This window comes from Kogia breviceps, chromosome 3, assembly GCF_026419965.1.
Source record: "Kogia breviceps isolate mKogBre1 chromosome 3, mKogBre1 haplotype 1, whole genome shotgun sequence".
NCBI lineage: Eukaryota > Metazoa > Chordata > Mammalia > Artiodactyla > Physeteridae > Kogia > Kogia breviceps.
Window position 1 is genome coordinate 106770117 of NC_081312.1, and position 19339 is coordinate 106789455.

Here is a 19339-nt window from a genome sequence, read left to right on the forward strand (position 1 = left end):
TGCTGGGTTTTTTCCCCCCTTCGCTTATTCAATCAATTACATCCATGCCCTCTAGCGACCAGAAATATTAATGCACCTTATAACTTGTGGTATGAATATATTAAGGCTATACATTGTGCCTCTGTGCATGGCTGTAGGTGCATCCTAAGTGTTTTCATAAGTCATATTTTCGTTGTCAGTTGAAATATTTTTCACTTTCTTTTTGATTTCTTCTATAACTCATAGGTGATTTAGGTTATTTAATGCCCCTTGAACTCCCACCATATTAGCTATTTTCTAAGTCTTTCAAGCATTTACTTTTCATTTTTATCCAGTTTCTATCATGGTTCTGCATGGAACTATCAGCCTTATAAAAACTATTTAATCTGGGTTATGGCTAGAAATTAAAAGTTAAGTATGTTTTAGATATGTAAAATAAATGAATATGAATAAATTCTGTTAACCACACTACAGTATACACATAGCTGAATTCTTGGCACTTATAGAAAAGCTTTCAGAATATTTCTTGAAATTTTCTGTTTGATTACAATATAGATAGCTCAGTGTAATTTTCATAATCAGAGAAGTTTTTGTGATACTATATATTTGAATGGCTTTAAGATAATTTATACCTTTTAATATCCATATTAAAATATGGAATTAGAAAGACATCTTTGAGTAACTTTCTTTTTATCAAGTTGTTCACTCATGGTGACTAGATTCTTCAAAACAGCCTATCCTCTCCTAGAATGAGCCTAGAGGACTCCTGTCTCATGCAGACACCCATGTAATTACAGGTGATGTGGGAACAAAAAGTGCTGCACAAAGGTACCTAAAACTGAACTTATCTTTGTGATAATATATTTAATTGTGCCTGGTTTTAAAGCCCAACTTGTTTACAGCTTTCTTGAAGTATAATTGATATACAAAAAATGCACATAATTAATGTATGGAATTTGGCGAGTTTGGACTTCTGGAGTTGGAGAAAACTGCCTCTGTAAATTTCAAAATAAAAATCAGTTTGTCCATCAGTTTAAGAAAATAAGTACTTATTCCCTACCTCTTATGTGCCAGGAACTTGCAGGGATCCTATAGACATATTACTGCTGTATCCAGACAGCAGAAAATGGAGATTGACACGGTCACTCTAGTCACAGTGATTCTAAAATACAAAAGAATTTTATCTCAAAGATTGTCCTTGTAACAGGCACTGTTCCAATAATTTTATGATAATTATTTCATTTATTGCAACAAACCTGTGAGCTGATCGCTCTTATTATTGGTGGTGGCTCTTGTTGTTTGCCAGATGAGATAAAAAAGTGATTAATTTGCCCAAGATGAATTCCTCAGAGAGCAGTCATCCCAGATTTGAACCCCTGATGCCTTATTCTAGACAATTGCTTTTAATTCCCCCCCACACCCCACAGTAATGCCTAAATGTCAGACCTGAAGTAGGTGTGTGTGCTGGAGGAAACTGCTTGGAGACAAATGTGTATCCTTTAAATATGGACACATGAGCCACGGGGGGCTGGGCCCAGCAGGCCTGAGATGTTTAGAATAAAAGACTGTGGGGGTTTCTGGTTTTTTTCCACCCATGGCCATAGTCCACCTCAGAACTAGTCTCCTGCCTGTCAGGCTTATGTTACACTGCCTGGACTGTGTCTCAGCTCTGTCTGCCACCTCCCCCTTGTCATCTGTTCCCTGGTGAAAAGGTGCTCAGCCCAGCCTGCTCAGGTGGAACACTACTTCCCTTTGTTCCACTTGGACACCCCAATGCTGACCATCCAGGAGATTTCCTGCTGCCCTGCACATCCCTGTGTACACAAATTGGTCTCAGCCGGGTCCCAGACCTGGAGGCCCTCAGTAGTTTTTTGGGAAAAGAGGGCTCAGCTGAGCCAAATAACTGGAGACAGGATCAGATGTGTATTCTCAGAGACTATGTGAAAGCAACATCAGTGTTCACATTTAAAAAAAAATCAGGATAAGATTTTGAAGTATGATGGTCAGAGAAAATTCTCTTAGGATAGAGATTTGACTGGGATGGAAATATTTGATTATTTCTCTCAAGACGCATTGCCTAATATTTCTAGTTATTCAATCTCAGATGATATTTAAAATCATGGGGTACAATTTTAGTTTCTAATAGTTAACATGGAATATGTCATTGTAAAACAAGATGTGGTTCACTGTGAGATGGCAGGACACAAACATGATTGGGAGCGACACACGTGGGGATCTGAAAGCAAATCTGTCCCACGCCAGCTGCATAGCTGGGTAGTTTAGAAAATATTATTTTTCTCCATTTCTTCATGTTTGAGGAGAAGGATGGTCAGATACTATCTGGAATTTTGCTGTCCAACAGTAGCTACTACTCAGCCACATTTCAAGTGCTCAAGAGCCATGTGAGTTAATGACTACTGTGCAGGACAACACATAAAAAATCATCATGTAACACCCTATCTGGTGGTGCTGGTCCATAAAAAGTCAATCAAATTAATTTAGAGATGGTGCTGAGAACATACTACCATTAAACAAATAATAGATTTATAGTCAGGATTTTTATGTTTGTGAATTTGTGGAGAGCCTGGTACATAAGCCCAATATCTGTTTCAAGCCTTTTTCTGTAAAAATTTGGGGGGCTGTCAAAGGAATATTCATTAACCAATGAATTTAGAGGAGAAAAAAGAATGCAAGTGAGCCAAACTTTGAAAGAGCTGGCATCCTAAATACAAAACTCAATATTGAGGAGGAAAATATAAAATCACCAAGATTTCCTAGATTCGCAGTGGAAAACAGCAACATTCTCACATGATTTATCAAATGAGGAAAAGTTTACCTTCTGAAAATACTGAGCCTTCTACTGCATGATTAGAATAAACCTCAATTTCTTTAGGTTTTCAGAAATAAAATGATTTTAATTTTTTATAACTTTATTTTAATTCCCAGGATAGTTAACTTTTAATGTTATAAATGTTATGAATTATAAATGTCTATGTATCATTGATTGTATACATGTATATATAAATATAAATATAAATACAAATGTTTTTGTGTATTGCACTACCATTCATTGTCCTTGCTAAATGTGTTTAAGTCTAATAGTTTATCAGTAAATTATTCTTACTTTTCTGCTGTCTTCCATTAATAATTCCTTTGCGATTCTAACATCTTTTATTTCTTTGTTTGCCTTATTGTACTGGCTAGGACTTGCAATAACACATATAGACCTTTTTGCCTTTCTATTTATTTCAGATGGAAAACCTTAAAAGCTTTCATTTATGGAATTATTTTTAATTACAGATTTAATTTATCTAACAGATCAATACTTATGTTCTTTATTTCTGGTCCTGTCATTTTTATTAATAAATATGTTTCTAGAAATATGACCATTTCACACAAATTTTCAAATTTAATTGCCTAACCGTGTATCTGATATCCTCACATGATTTTTAATATCTTTTATTAATGTAGTGATACCACTTTTAAAATTTCTGATCTTGGTTATTTGAGCCTTCTTCATTTTTTCTTGATAAATTTCACGAGAAATTTATCAGGTTCAATAACCCTTTCAAAGGATTTTGATTAATTCCCCCTACTTCATGTTTGTTTTTCTTTAATTTCTTATGTCTATTATTTACTTCAATGTAATTTCTCTGCTATATTCATACTTTTTTACATTTTAAAATATAAATTTGGACCATAAAATTCCCTCTAAGAAACTTAAGCAAACAAAATCCAATAATGTATAAAATGATAATAAATCATACCAGAAAGCTTTATTCTTGGAAAAAAAACGGTAAGTTAAACATTTGAAAAATCTGTCAGTGCAAATAACCGCAATAACACAATAAAGAGAAAATAACGTGATCAGCTCTTAAGAAATGCAGAAAACTACATGATAAAATTTAGTATACATCCATAAGTACTCTTTATATTTAGGAAAAATTTTTTTACTAATCTATTAAAATATATCTGCAAAATGACAGCTCAGGCGTGGAAATTAAAAAGCACCACTCATGGGCAGAAGGGTAGAGAATATACTATGAAAGGCTGGCCCAGCACAATACCATACAAAACTGGGTGAAAGAAAGAATGGGAAACAAAGAGCCACTGTGAGTTAACCAGCAAGAGAAAATAAAAGCCAAAGGGGACACAAAGGGGACAGTGGCTTATTAGGCCAGCATCAGGATCAATGAAGTCTGCAGCTTCTGCACAGTGGGAGGGGAGCGCTGCTATCCATAATAACCTAAGACAGCTGAAAGGCGCTAAAGTGGCCTCCGATCAGAACCCGGCTCATGTCTCACTGGCGAAAAGCCTTTCCAACCTAAGCCCGTAAGAATTTCCAGAAAACAAAGAGCAGAAGAAATCGGGTCTTGTCAACACAACTAAATAAATAAGGCTTGCAGCAGTGACAGTCCAGAAACCCGGAAATAAAAATAATTTTAAAAATAAGACCCACAGACATAAAACGGAGCGAACAGACAAAGCATTTATAAAATTCATGTGTGAGATGGTTCAGAAATAAGATGAACTTTACACGGGCGCAATAAAAAACACGAGGATTATGATGCTTTCAATAGACATGTATGAAAAAGCTACGAAATCAATGCGCGTGAAAGAACACTGAAACAGATTGCATTAAAAACCTCAAAGGGCTGTGATTCCTTCGCTCAGAAGAGCCGCGGAGAGCGAAGAGCCGAGCGCGGCAGACCAGGAGAAGCGCCGGAGCGGAGGGCGGGCAGCGATGTCGGCAGCGAACACAGGAGGAAGCCGGTCACCATTCCCGCCGGACCAACCGTGCACCGACCCGGTAGAGGACTGACGTTGCTCCCACAGGAAGTGTCCGCCGCGCCTGCCCAGAGAAGGAAGTAGGAACACAGGCACAGGAAGCAGGGAGCGGGGGAGAGGGAAAAAAGATGCACATCTTCTAGGGAGGAGCCCAGGAGCTGGCTCACGGCCTCCGGGCCTCAAGCCCGAAAGGAAGAGATACCAGGGAAGTTCCGGCACCATTTCAGGGAGAAGAAGCTGCCATGGAAGAGCCTGCAGCTCCCTCAGAACCCCACGAGGCAGCTGGGGCCCCTGGGGGTGCCGAGGCAGCGGGGGAGGGCGTCTCCCGGCCCAGCGTCCCGGTGCGCCCAATCTCTCGGTGGTCTTCGGCTCCAGGCCCGGCCCCCTTCCGCCCGTCACGTCTGAGGCCCGCCCAGGCCTCATGGGGAGGGGCTAGGCCCAGATGGCTGCAAGGACGGAGCTGCGGCAGCTGGACAAAGCAAGTCGTCTGCAGGTATTATCTGCATGGGCTGTGCAAGGAGGGGGAGAACTGCCGATACTCCCACGACCTCTCAGGCCGGCAGGTGGCCAGTGAAGGCCACGGTTTGTTGCCCCAGGCCTCTGCAGACAGCGGCCCCAGCACGGCTGCGCACTTGGAGCCCCTGCCTCAGGAAGTGGCGGAAGCCCCCCCTGCTGCGTCCTCACGCTCCTTGCCTCTGATTGGCTCGGCTGCTGAAAGGGGTTTCTTTGAAGCTAAGACAGACAATGCAGGCCTTGAAGCTGCCGGAGGAGCAGGTGCAGAAGGATGGGAGGGTGCCGTTGAGTTTGTTCCCGGGCAACCCTACCGGGGCCGCATGGCCCCTTCTGTCTCCGAGGCTCCTCTGCAGAGCTCGGTGACTGAGAGGGAGCAGATTGCCTTGGGCATGGGGAAGCAGCTTTGCCGCGATGCTATCATGGGGCAGTGCTTTCGTGGGCAGAATTGTATCTATCTCCACGGAGATATATGTGATATGTGTGGGCTGCAGGTCTTGCACCCTGTGGACGGTGCCCAGAGGGCAGACCATGTAAAAGCCTGCATTGAAGCACACGAGAAGAATATGGAGCTCTCGTTTGCTGTGCAGCGCAGTGCGGACAAAGTGTGTGGCATCTGCATGGAGGTTGTCTATGAGAAAGCCAACCTGAATGATTGCCGCTTTGGCATTCTCTCCAGCTGCAACCACACCTACTGTCTTAAGTGTATCCGCAGGTGGAGGAGTGCCAGACAGTTTGGGAGCAGGGTCGTCAAGTCCTGCCCGCAGTGCAGGGTCATCTCCACCTTTGTCATTCCCAGTGAATTCTGGGTGGAGGAGGAGGAAGAGAAGCAGAAACTTATTCAGCAGTACTTGGAGGCAATGAGCCACAAGACCTGCAGGTATTTTGCTCGAGGCAGGGTCTGCCCATTTGGAGAGAACTGTTTTTACAGACATGCGTTCCCTGAGGGCCAGGGAGAGGAGCCTCAGAGGCAGGGTGCTGAGGCGTCCAGTACTTGCCGTGGTCAACGTTTGGAGCCTCTGCAGGTGGGAGAGGGCAGCATGCCCTTTAAAAGCAGTAAAAAAGAGCTTGTCATGCTTTGGCTGGCCAATCTGTTGTGTAAGTGTTTTCTTTCACTGGGAGCTAGTGAGCTCCCCTTCACAGAGGCCCGATGGGACTTGCGTCATTGTGAGCTGGAAGAATATTTCAATTTGAATCTGTGGCGTTATGCTGTGGCATGTTGTCTGGTGTGCTGAAGCTCTGTCATTTGCTCTTGCCTGTGTTTTGTTTATAGACACATCTGTCACTTACAGGGGCTGCGGAAACCATTTGTATAGAGCATCCATCACTGTTTTCTTGCCCATTCCCATTTCTTGCTCCCCAGGATTATGGTGTTTCACTGTGTTAAAAAGTAACAAAACATCCTTAAAGTTACTGTTTGGAGAAATTAATATGACTGTCAGTTTATGGTTTATTTTGTCATCTCTGTTTTCAACAGGATTGACTCAGTTCTAGTCTAGTGTTTACAGAATTTCCACACTCATTTTGAAGCCCCTCAAGAATAAATGTGACAGGGTGAAAGGAGAAGTCTTAACTGAACAAGGAGCTTTTTGCTACTTCAGTCTTAAGAAATGGACCCTCGTGGGGCTTTGTGGTGCAGCTTCAGCATCTCTGTTGTTTACACGTCTGTTCCTTCCCCTGTTCCCCTTCAAGTGCACTCTTTAACTTGTGGTTACCTTGTGGTTTTGTGTTTTACTTGACCAGAACCAGGTGCATATGTTTACATGTTTTTATCCTGTTTAGCTTGATGTGAAATTATTTATATTTGAAAGTATATATTTATGAATTCTATATATACATACATATGCATATTAATGTGTATGAAAGTTATGTATTTGAAAATATATTTAAAAGGTGTATACCATAATATAATGTTTATTTAATAAAATAAATACAGAGCTGGAAGCTGAAGGTCAAAGGCTGATAGGATTTGGTGTTGTGTGAGTGTGAGGTACATGAATAATCTTTCTGTCCCTTTCATGGCTTCAGTGATTAGCATCTAATGAAAACAGTTATTTGAGTGGCTCTATCCGAATGTGGTAGACATTTACAAAATACGACATTGGTAATTCCTGTGATGGCATTAATAGCTCATTGCTGTTATCAGTACAGAAATGTGAATTCCCATGCAGTTCAGCCACCATCTTATTGATCTTTATAACAGCACAGTTCTGGACTCAGATACACAGTTCTTTGAGTTCAGTATTTTTTGTCATCTCTAGATATTCCAAAGAAAGGGCTTTTGACAAAAGTTTTCAACATAAAAATGACAAGATTTTAAAAGATAAAGAACAATAAACATTTTGAAATCAGTCAGAATGCAAGAATGGAAAGATAATAAATGAAATATAGAAAGTGACAAAAGCTAAATACAATAGTAATTTGGAAAATTTATAACACAAATACACTGTAATTATATTAAATGGAATTGGTTTAAAAATTAAAACTCAAAGATTAGCAGACTTGATTAAAATTAAAATGAAACTATATGCTGTTTAAAATACACACCTACAATAGAAGAATACAGAAACATTATAAGTAAAGGATGAAAAATTAATCAGAGGTGCTGTGACTTTTGAGCACAGATAGAGTTCACTTTAAGGATAAATACATGGCTGGAGATAAATAAAGACGATATGTAAACATGAAATTATAATTTACCAGGAAGGTAAAACTATTCCAGTTTTATGTTTGGTACCATAAGATTAGATATACAAATAAATAATTGATAAGAAAACTACAGAATCTTGGTAGACAATTTGAATACCTCTTCTCAGTAACTGAACAAGCAAAGAAAGAAAGAATGTGAGTTGAATAGCACAATTTTAATAGTTTACCTAATTGACCTGTATAAAATGCTGTATCAACTGTAGAAAGCTCTCCTCCTGGCTAAGATAGCTGAAAGTATCCTGGGGGCCTAAGTCACAGGAGATACAGACTTCCCTGACTGTGCAACAAAGACAGGGTGCATTTACAGAGTTTATACTCTTCAAAGCACTGATTTAATTCTCAGGACCACCTTATGAAGTACTTGCTATAAGTTTTAGCACTGTCATGATGAGATAAATAAGATAGAGGGGTTAAATGACTTGCCCATATAGCCTTGACCTGTAGGCATGAATTAGTGGAACAGCAAATGGACCTCAGGTAGTATATTTCCAGAGCACAGGCACCATGCTGCCCCTTGCCCCACATGCATATCTGAGAGCAGGTGGACCAACTGAATATAGCTACTGGAAACACATGTGCAATATTTACATATGGAGGTTCAGCCAGGTGGGACAGAGATGGGCATAAATGAGCTACAGAATGTGGGAGCCCTGGCGCTTTATCTGTGGGCTGCCAGACTCAGTATTTCTTAGTCCACTGCTCAGAATGTGCCTCAGCTGCTTATATTTGTACACTGCCTCTCCCTTCTTACATGATTCTTTATTCTGTGGGTAACTATCAGCCTGTTTCACTGGGGTCCTTCCCCTCTAGATTCTTGTTATCCAAATAATTCATCAGTCAAGAGGCCCTGGATGCCTGGCTATTGCTGGCATGTAGGGTGAGTGATTCCAAATGAAATCCGAACATACTTCTATCCCCAGGCTGCCCTAGTCATGCAGGGGAAAGGGGGCTTAGATAACCAAACCACCAAAGAATAGGACCAGATGGGGCACTCTCAAAGACCACAGTGACACCAGAGGCTCAAAACATGAGCTCTGAGTGGTGGCAATGCTGTGAAGGAGGGCATTTTATTTATTTATTTTTATTTATTTTATTTTTTGGGCGGTGCGCGGGCCTCTCACTGTTGTGGCCTCTCCCTTTGTGGAGCACAGGCTCCGGACGCGCAGGCTCAACCGCCATGGCTCACGGGCCCAGCCGCTCCGCGGCATGTGACGTCTTCCCGGACCGGGGCATGAACCCGCGTCCCCTGCATCGCCAGGTGGACCCTCAACCACTGCACCACCAGGGAAGCCCAAGGAGGGCATTTTTTTGTGTGTGTGTGGTACGCGGGCCTCTCACTGTTGTGGCCTCTCCCTTTGCGGAGCACAGGCTCTGGACGCGCAGGCTCAGCGGCCATGGCTCACGGGCCCAGCCGCTCCGCGGCACGTGGGATCTTCCCGGACCGGGGCACGAGCCCGTGTCCCCTGCATCGGCAGGCGGACTCTCAACCACTGCGCCACCAGGGAAGCCCAAGGAGGGCATTTTAAACCAAGCACAGAAAGCTTTGAAAAGTTTGTCCTAATATGCACTACCTAATGTGAACTATCACATTTCGATTCAAATAGTATCTTGAACCAAACAATCATAATAAAGATCAGGAGGTAGCATGTGACAAGGGTGTATAGAAGATAAAATGGTTTGGGAGACAGACAAAGGATGACTAGAATCCCGACTCTGCTTCTTACCAGCCCTGCAGTCAGGAGCAAGTTATTTAAGTTTCCTATACCTCAGTTTGTTTATATGAGAAATGGGTATAACACCACCTATTTTGCAGGGTTGTTGTGAGGACCAAATGTAACCTGGACAAAGCTTGAAACATAGGTGGTATTTTTAAAACAGCATGTATAAAAGTGGTATTTATGTGTGTTTGTAAACCTGAAAAAAACTTGCACAAGAATTAAAACTCCACCAAGTTTTTCTCTTTGGGAAACTTTGGAACTTGTGTTAAGGTAACATTATTATTTTATGATTATTTTCTTAGGAAGTAGGAACATTACCTTTATGTTCTTAATTTCAAAAAGACCAAGTAATTTTTTTAGCAAAACTCAGTTAAAACTAAAAATGTGCTATTCAATTCCTGAAAATATAGCAAACAAGAAAAAAAAATCATATTATTTGTGACAGATGCCTACATGAGAAAAATAAGAAGTAAGATGATATTTTTTAAAAATGGGATTCCCTTTTCCCTCATCGGCTCATTCAGAAAGAGATCGAATAACAGGGATGTCAGCACATCCAAAGCTGCGTGAAGTGTCCGAAGGGCCTGCCCATAAGGACAGCTGAGCCACCCCTGCTGCAGTCAGGAACAAAGGAGCCCTTGCCATACAGAGTTTTGCTCTGTGAGTGATTCAGAATGTATGCTGCCCCTCCTCCAGGAGACTCATGGATTCAGCCCCTGGGGCTCGTGCCATATAGAAGAGTGTCATTCTAACCAGACAAAGAATGCCTGGGTGAAGCAAATCTTATTTTCTTATTCTTCATGTATCTAAATTCAGTGGATGTAAAGACTTACAAATATGCTAAAATTTTACCTAGTACTCCTTCACTAAATCCATTTACTGAATATCAGTGACTTAAAGGGAAAGATTTGCAGTTCATAATTGATGCCTATATGGTGTTCCATTTTTCACTTTTGTGAACATCACGGGGGTGTGGTTTCTGTTTCCACAGCACATGCTAAACTACAACCTAAGTGTGGAATGAAGTTTGGGTGGGGATGGAAAAAGGGATGTTTGGAAAATAACCCAACACTAGTGCAAATAAATAAATTAATACATGTCAGAATTTTGCCATTAAAATATAGCATATCACATTTTCCAGTGTTGATCACTAACAAAAAATAATTGCCTATGTGTTAGATCACAGTGAAACTGTCAAATTGAGAAATTAGTAGTACAGGCAACATTCTCTGATGTCAATACAAGAAAATAAACCACTACCACATGAAAATTCTTTTAAATATCTCTCTCAAAAATAATTTGATGAAAGAGTGAATTCAAAATTTTCTAGAAGGATAGAATAAGGTAATGAAAGTTTATATATACCATAATCTATAGGATAGTGCTGAATCTGTGCTCAGAGTAAAACTAATCTTCAGTACTAATATACAGTATCTAGAAAGACAAATTACATAATTAAATAGATATCCAAATCTGTAAATTTTAAAGAAACTACAACATTCAGACACACACACACACACACACACACACACACACACACACACGTAAGCAGACAGAATTAAGAAAGATGAAAGCAAAAATTAGTGGATCATAAAATGCAGATGTAAAAGCTGCTTTTTAAAAAAAAATCTATATACAGATAAACCACTAATGTAATCACAAATAAAGGTAGAAGTGCAATTCAAAAAAATAGGAAACAATGAGTAGGAAGTAATCAGAGAAAAGAAGACACCAAAGAAATGGGAGATAAACCCTTGTTACATTGAGGCAAGTGCACTTGGAAATGTGATAGGAATTTAAAATTTTCAACGTAATTTTCCAAACAATCTAAAAGACAAAGTAAATCAAACCAATTGCTAATGAAAAATTAAAGAAAGTTATCAGGAATGTACTTATGCCACTGGCTGCCCAAAAAAGAGAAGAGCAGAAGACATTTGTCCCAGAAATTTACTAAAAGCTTTAAATAGATTGCAATGCTATATAAACCATTCCAGAGAAGGGGACACTTATGAAAGGTATTAATGACACCTAACATTGGTATCAGAATGTTTCCAATACAGTATAATATAAAGATAACTAGAGCCCAATCTCATTTGTGAATATTGATGCCAAAAAATCGCAAATGAAAAATTAACAAAAAAATAGCACAGTAGAAGAGTACATCAGGAAAGAGTAGGTTATATTCCAGGTAACAGGATGGTAGAACATGAGAAAATATTTTTGTCTTAATACACCGAAAGAAATAATGATTTGAGCATCTTCGTATATCTGAAAAAACACTAAATTCATGATGAATATAATTTTATGTACCATACAGATGTATGAGGTATGTTAACTATATATGTATATGTGTACATGTATGTAGTATACATCTATAATTTTTTAAATGCACAGTCACAAAAGCACATAACTAAAGAAAGCAAAGGAGATGAAAACAATAATAGAGAAATATTAAATATTAAGACTGATATGATTTTTTTTTAAATATAAAATAGTTAAATCATTATCCAACTTAAGAAAATGAGGAAAAAAGAGAAACAAAGTGCCCATACACAGTAGCACACACATTCACCTAATAGGGGTTCACCAGAAAGAGAGATTCTATTAAAGAAACATAAGAAAGAACAATACTCAATCAGATGCCAATTACTTGCAAAACTTGAAAGAAATTGATAATTTTCTAGGCACATGTAATTAATTAAACAGTAGCTTCACAAAATATAACCTACCATTTAACATGAATAAATTATTTCACAGGATGCAGTTTTCCCTAAAAACAGGGATTTTCATAAAACCTTTAAAGAACAAATAATTTCAGTGCTATTTTCACAATTTGAAAATTATTACCAAATGGAAAATGGAAAGTAGGACAACTTATGTGGTTTTGTTTTGTTATTTTTTTCAGCTTTACTGAGATATAATTGACATAAAATTGTGTAAGTTTAAGTTGTAAAATGTATGATTTGATATATGTATATATTGCAAAATGATTGCCACGATAAGTTTAGTTAACATCCATCACCTCACAAAGTTACAATTTTGTGTGTGTGTGTGTGGTGAGAACTTTTAAAATCAACTGTTTTAGTCACTTTAAAATATACAATACAGTAGTATTAACTATAGTCACCATGCTGTACATTACATTCCTGGAACCTATTTATCTTATAAGTGGATATTTGTACCCTTTGACCACCGTCATCCATTTCCCCCACCTTCCACTCCCTTATCCTGGCAGCCACCAATCTCCTCCCTGTTTCTATGAGTTTTTTGTTGTTTTTTTTTTTTTTTTTTAGATTCCACCTATGAATGAGATCATATAGCATTTGTCTTTCTCTATCTAATTTATTTCACATAGCATAATGCCTCAGGGATCATCCATGTTGTTGCAAATGGCAGGATTTCCTTCCTGTTTATGGCTGTGTGATATTCCATTGTATGATGCATAATTTATACCGAATTATTGTTTCATGGTACTGTGTAGTACACATACACATTTACACACAAATGATTAAGTGATTTATTGAAATATGGTTTATTTATGAATATCATTTAATAATATGAAATATGATTTATCGTGAAAAAGATGCAAAACTTAAAATTAGTAAAAACCAGAATAAAAAAGTATTTCAGCATTTTTATTCTCTTAATAATGCAAAGGAATATAATCATAAAATTATCTCCTGTGATCAGGCAAAAACAAGTAGACCCCACCCCTGCACTGCCAGTTAGTGTTATTTTGATAACCAATGCAATTGCATGCAAAATAAAACAAATGAGGCATACAAAACTTTCAAAGGAGGATGTAAATTTATCTCTCTGAGATAATATTTTATGTTGAAAATCCAAAACTATCTGGAAAACTTCAAAAAAAATTCAGTAAGATGCTAACAAAAATTAATATGTTTCACATATAGAAAATTTAATGGACACATTTTTTATGGAAACAGTACTTTAAAGTGTATAGAAATAAGTAACAATAAATCTGAAAAAGCTACAAAAGAAACACTTTAACAAGATAAGCAATTATTTTTAAAGAATACTTGAAGTGAAAATGTATACCATGGACTTTGATAGGAAAAATCAACATATTAATGTGTCAGTTCTTTAAGTTAATTTATGTACTTGACAAAATCCTAATAAATTACTCCTTTGGACTGAATGTTTGTGCCCCCCCATTCATATGTTGAACCCCTAATCCCCAATGTGGTGGTATTTGGAGGTAATTTGGTCAATTACCATGAGGTAATTTGGTCATCCCTCGAGAATGGGATTAGTGCCTAATAAGAAGAGACATAAGAGAGATGGTTACACTCTCACCACAACATGAAGATACAGCTAGAACGTGGCCGTCTGCAAACCAGGAAAAGAGCCTCACCAAGAACCCAACCATGCTGGTACCTCGACTTCAACCTCCAGAAATGTAAGAAATAAAGGCTTGTTGTTTAAGCCACCCAGTCCATGGTATTCTGCTATAGTAGCCTCTACTGAGAAAGACAGAAATGGGGGGAGGTAGTGAGAGGTGGGTGCTTCTATAACAAATACCTAAAAATGTGGAAGTGGTTTTGGAACTGGTAATAGATAGAGGTTGGAAGAGTCTTGAGGTGCCTGCTAGAAAAATTGATATTGCTGTGGAGGCTTTTAAAAGTAACTGGTGAAGGCTTATAAAGGAAGGCAAAGATACACAGGGAGTACACACAACAAATCATGTACAGAATATTCGTAGAGATAAAGATGGTAATAGCCATTCTGATTAGATCTCAGGCAGAAATAAGGAATATGTTACTGGACAACAGAAAATGTAGCCCTTGTTATAAAGTGGCAAATAAGACTTGTGAGCAGTGAAATGGACATTTAGCCAAAGATATTTGTTACCAAAGTGTTGAAGCAGTAGCTTGGTTTCCCCTGACTGTTTATAGTAAAACATGAGCAGAGAGAAATGAAGACAGCATTGATAGGGAAAAGGAAAACAATATACAGATTTTGGAAATTCTCAGCCTGTTCATATTACAAAAAACAAGGAAGCACCTTCAGAAGAGCAAACTTGGGGTGTGGCAAACCAACCAGTTGATGAGATTAGTGTGGGTGTGAACTGCCGACCTAACGTGCCGCCCCAGCAGGAACAATGCCAGTTTGAACCTAAGCGGGCAGAGATGAGACAGAATGAAGGCTGTCAGACCTCCTGGATTTGACAGGCAGGACCATAAGAGCTGTTTGGCTCTGAACATGCTCTGTTCTTCAAGACAGGGGAAGATGACTCCAAAGCCTATTCAGAAATCAGGGCCACCTCCTCAATTTCAACAGTCTCAAACAGACTAAGACAAGTAAAAATAGATCATAGATAGCTTAAATAAATAGGCACATACATGCATACATACGTAGGTAAGTCTGTGAAAGTTCATATGAAGGAAAAAAAAAAACAGTACAACTTGAATATTTTAGAACTGAAATATAAGTAACCATTGAACCCCACCAGATCCTAAAACATAGTATCATATGCCAGCAAGTTGGCACTTCAATTGTGAGATCAAAGGTGTATATAAAAAAGGTCCAGAAATGGACACAGACACATATAGGAATTTATGAAAAAATATTAAAAACAAAAATAATTTGAATTATTAAATAAAAATTGTTGGGTAAGCTCTGGAGTCACCTTGTAAACTAATGCATCGGCTCCAAATATCGTACTTTACATACACTGTAAATTCTACTTACATCAAAGTTTCAAATGTAAATATGAAACCAAAAATGTACAGAAATGACATAGGATTTTTTTTTCTTTTAAAATCCTAGAGTCAATAGTGCCTTTGTATGACATGACTGACAGAAGTCTTAAAGGAAATTTTGACAATAACTGTAGCAACTGTGCAGAGCTTACTATGTTCCAGTTTCTTTTCTAAGATACATTATCTCATTTAATCCAGCCATCCTAAGATAAGTCATAGTGTTATCCCCTTGTAGGGAGGTTAAGAGATATGCCCATGGTGAAGTGATTCCAAGGCCCATCCTCTCACCACTGCACTGCCTCACAAATGTGACCACCTTGAAATTAGCCTAACAAATTTCACATGAGCTAGACCAGAAGAAAGTATTAACCTACCAAAAAAAGGAAATCATAAAACAGGGCAGATGCTTATTTCCATACATTATAAAGTGATCCAATAAAGCAAAAGACAAACAATATAATGAAGAAGTTAATAAATGTATGATGAGACCTTGCACAGAAAAGAAACTGCACATAGATTTAAAAATAGGAAAAGTTGTCAAACATCACCAATAATAATGTTTATTAGAACTTCATGGAGTTTCAGTTTTCTCCTTTCAATTTATCAAATACCCAAACATTTGAAAGCACACTCTGGTAACAGTTGGGGAAATAGTTACCTTCATATATTGATTACTTGTAGGAGTGTAATTGGTATACTTTCCATAGAGGAAAACTTGATACTATCAAATCATAAATTTACATATGCATACTTCTTGACCAGTCATTCTATTTATTTAAATGTGACTTACATGTATATTCTACATGTATGAAATAATTCAAATACCAGGATGTTAATTGCAGCCTTTGTTATAACAGTATAAGATTGGAACTGCCTAAAAAATCCAACAGTAGGCAACTGGTTAAAAACTAGGAGACAAACAGTGGAATATTATGAAGTCACATTTAAAAAGTGAACAAACAAAAAAGCAGAAGGAAATTTGCATGGGCTGACCTGTAAATATATAGTGGTAAGCAGGAATTAAATGTGCAGAAGTTTACGAAATTGTATCACTTGTATGTAAAGGCAGCAATAATTATATATAGTGTCTTTGCTTATATATATATATATATATATATATATATATATATAGTTATATTTGGTGTCTTTGCTTACATGTACGTAAAAGTCTCCTGAGAAATCATTTGTTTGTGAAAGAATATGTTTTTTTTAAAAAAAGAATGTATATATAGATATACATACATATATATACATGTGTGTAAAATATATATAATAAGTAAATATGAACACAGGAGAAAATGTATACATATTTAGGTATGTATGTAAAATAAAATAAATGAAGACCTGAAAATTGAATGTCAGTAGTTAGTACATTTGGTTCCTTTATGAGTGTGGGTTGTGTGGAGAAAAGATGCAAAGATATGATTGATTAGACTCCACGAGAAAAATTGTTTAAACGGTTTCAGCCAAATACAGCACACTCTCATTGTAAGGACCCAGCAATGACTATTGTCACTAGTCACTATGGCAACAGAGCTGACTCTCAGGGATCCCACAGATGTAGACACACATTCACTAGTAAGGCTTGGTACTGTCTACTATTGCCATGTGATAATTCAGTCCGTGACTCATGCACAGGTCTTTATATTCAATATTCTGTATTCTCCTGATTCTCTCTCAATAAGATGTTTTTTTTTTAATTATTGAAATAGCTAAAAGGTGGAAAAAGGAGAATACAAATAATAAATTTATAAAAAGGTAAGAAAGGAGAAAATTGGCATAGAACAAGCAAGAAAAATAGAAAGTAAGCTGTAATATTGGAAATTAAACACAAGTAATGCAAAGGAAAGATTTCCTAGATTTAAATCAAAGTTAATTTTAAGTCAAAGGTGTTAGTAGAAAAGGTGAGAAAAGTTCAATGCTTCGGGAAGTTAAAAGCAAATTAAATTTGTATTCATGTGATTACATAGCTTCAGAAAATACAAAGACAAAAGAACCAATAGGGGAAATACAGGAATCCACAAGCTTAGTAGATATTTTTAACACATCTTAATCGGTCACTTATTTAAAAAGAAATAAGGATAAACTAGATTTAAATAACAATGAACACTATGGACTTAATTGTCACATTTAGGATCCTACAGTCATAAAATTTAAAAATTCATTTCTCGTGGTATGGGTAGCAGATAAAAAAGGAAGATGCCTGGCCAGAAGCCTTGACCCAGAAGCCTTTGCATGACCTGTCTTTCTTATGAAAGTATATACCACGAATAAGTTGGGGGTTTTTTTGCTGTACGCGGGCCTCTCACTGTTGTGGTCTCTCCCTTTGCGGAGCACAGGCTCCGGACGCGCAGGCTCAGCGGCCATGGCTCACGGGCCCAGCCGCTCCGCGGCATATGGGATCTTCCTGGACCGGGGCACGAACCCGCGTCCCCTGCATTGACAGGCGGACTGTCAACCACTGCACCACCAGGGAAGCCCACCACGAATAAGTTTTTACCATGTAGTAGGCAAAGTGAAAACGGAGTCTATAAGCATGATCTAATTTTCATAACACCCAGCGTACTAGTACTCTTCCTGATATCTACGGAATATAATGCTAATGACGGGGAAGTTAAGTAATTTGCCCACCTCAGGACCACATCCAGAAAGTTGTGGAGCCAGGATTTGAACCTGGCTTGTCTGATTCCAAAACACTTGAGTTAACTGGCCCCTCCCATTCTGCCTACCCTTTGATCTGGAGTGAGTGTACCAGTGTGGAGATGGGGGTGTCTCCTACAAAAATGCTGCTTGGGGAAAAGCACACACGTTCACTGTAGATGGGCAAGCCACAAAGGTAAGAACAAGTATCACCGAACTGCTGGGAATAAAAGACACTCCAGATCTTATCTTTCCATCTCATCTGCCTTTGAACAAGGGGTTAGTTGTTCTGCTGCCAGGACTCTGCCCAGTTCCTCAGATTTTGTGTTCTTTGCTATGCTTCTTTGCTTCCTGGTGCAATGGTTCAGACTCCGTAATTGTGGCTTTACTTATTTCTTCCAACATCAACCCTTACAAAAAGATACCACCCAAATGATTAACAGGGGGTGGTAGTCTGGGTCCTCTGAGAAGCAGGCACCAAAACTGAATTAAGTGTGCACGGATGTTATTTGGGGAAGTTCCCATGAGAGAAGTTCGGGAGAGGTCCAGGAAGGCAGGGAGATACTTCAGACCAAGTCTGACTGAAGGTGACAGAGAGAGAGGAGGAAGGTAAGATAGAAGCATTCTGGCCTGCTGTGTAGTCTCAGCAAGGCCATCCAGGAGCCCTCAAGCCACAGCTGGCCATCACTGGAGTCCCCTATCTCTCAGAAATAGACCTTGTCACATTCAGTCACTAGCTGGGAGCAGCCCATGAGAAGCATGGCTTTGACATAAACACAATCATGGATTTCAGACCACAGCAGTTGGGGCCCTTGGTCAATTAAACTCCTCGTAGTTGGAAGATTTCCAATATCTGTTGAAGGAGCCAGAAGGTCTTAACTGTCCCACCTGTGCTGCAATACCTGGCGGTGGGCATACAATGAGATCTTGTCATGACCCTTCCTTTGGGACACTCATTCGTTTTTGTTGTTGTTATATTGACATTTTTAAAAATTGAAGTGTAGTTGATTTACAATGTTGTGTCAGTTTCAGTTATACAGCAAAGTGATTCAGTTATATATGTTTTTCATATTCTTTTCAATTATAAGTTATAAGATATTGAGTGTGGTTCCCTGTGCTGTACAGTAGGTCCTAGTTTTTTATTTTATATATAATAGTGTGTATATGTTAATCCCAAACTCCTAATTTATCTCCCCGCTGCCCCCACTATCCCCTTTGGTAACCATAAGTTTGTTTTCTATGTCTGTGAGAGACGCTTATTCTTAATAGTTT

At 38.5% G+C, this 19339-nt stretch overlaps 1 protein-coding gene across 2 annotated transcripts in view; it reads left to right on the forward strand.

The window, feature by feature from the left end:
• The first annotated feature begins 4925 nt into the window (after window positions 1–4925).
• MKRN3 (makorin ring finger protein 3) overlaps window positions 4926–19339 on the forward strand; it is a 74617-nt gene continuing 60203 nt past the window's right edge. The window contains exon 1 of one of the 2 annotated variants that reach the window (XM_067029460.1): window positions 4926–6302. In XM_067029460.1, the coding sequence (XP_066885561.1) occupies window positions 5010–6302 (1293 nt within the window). In that variant the 5' untranslated portion in view covers window positions 4926–5009. Of the gene's footprint in view, window positions 6610–19339 lie in introns of those variants that run through there. The other variant, XM_059056032.2, reaches the window with a different exon arrangement.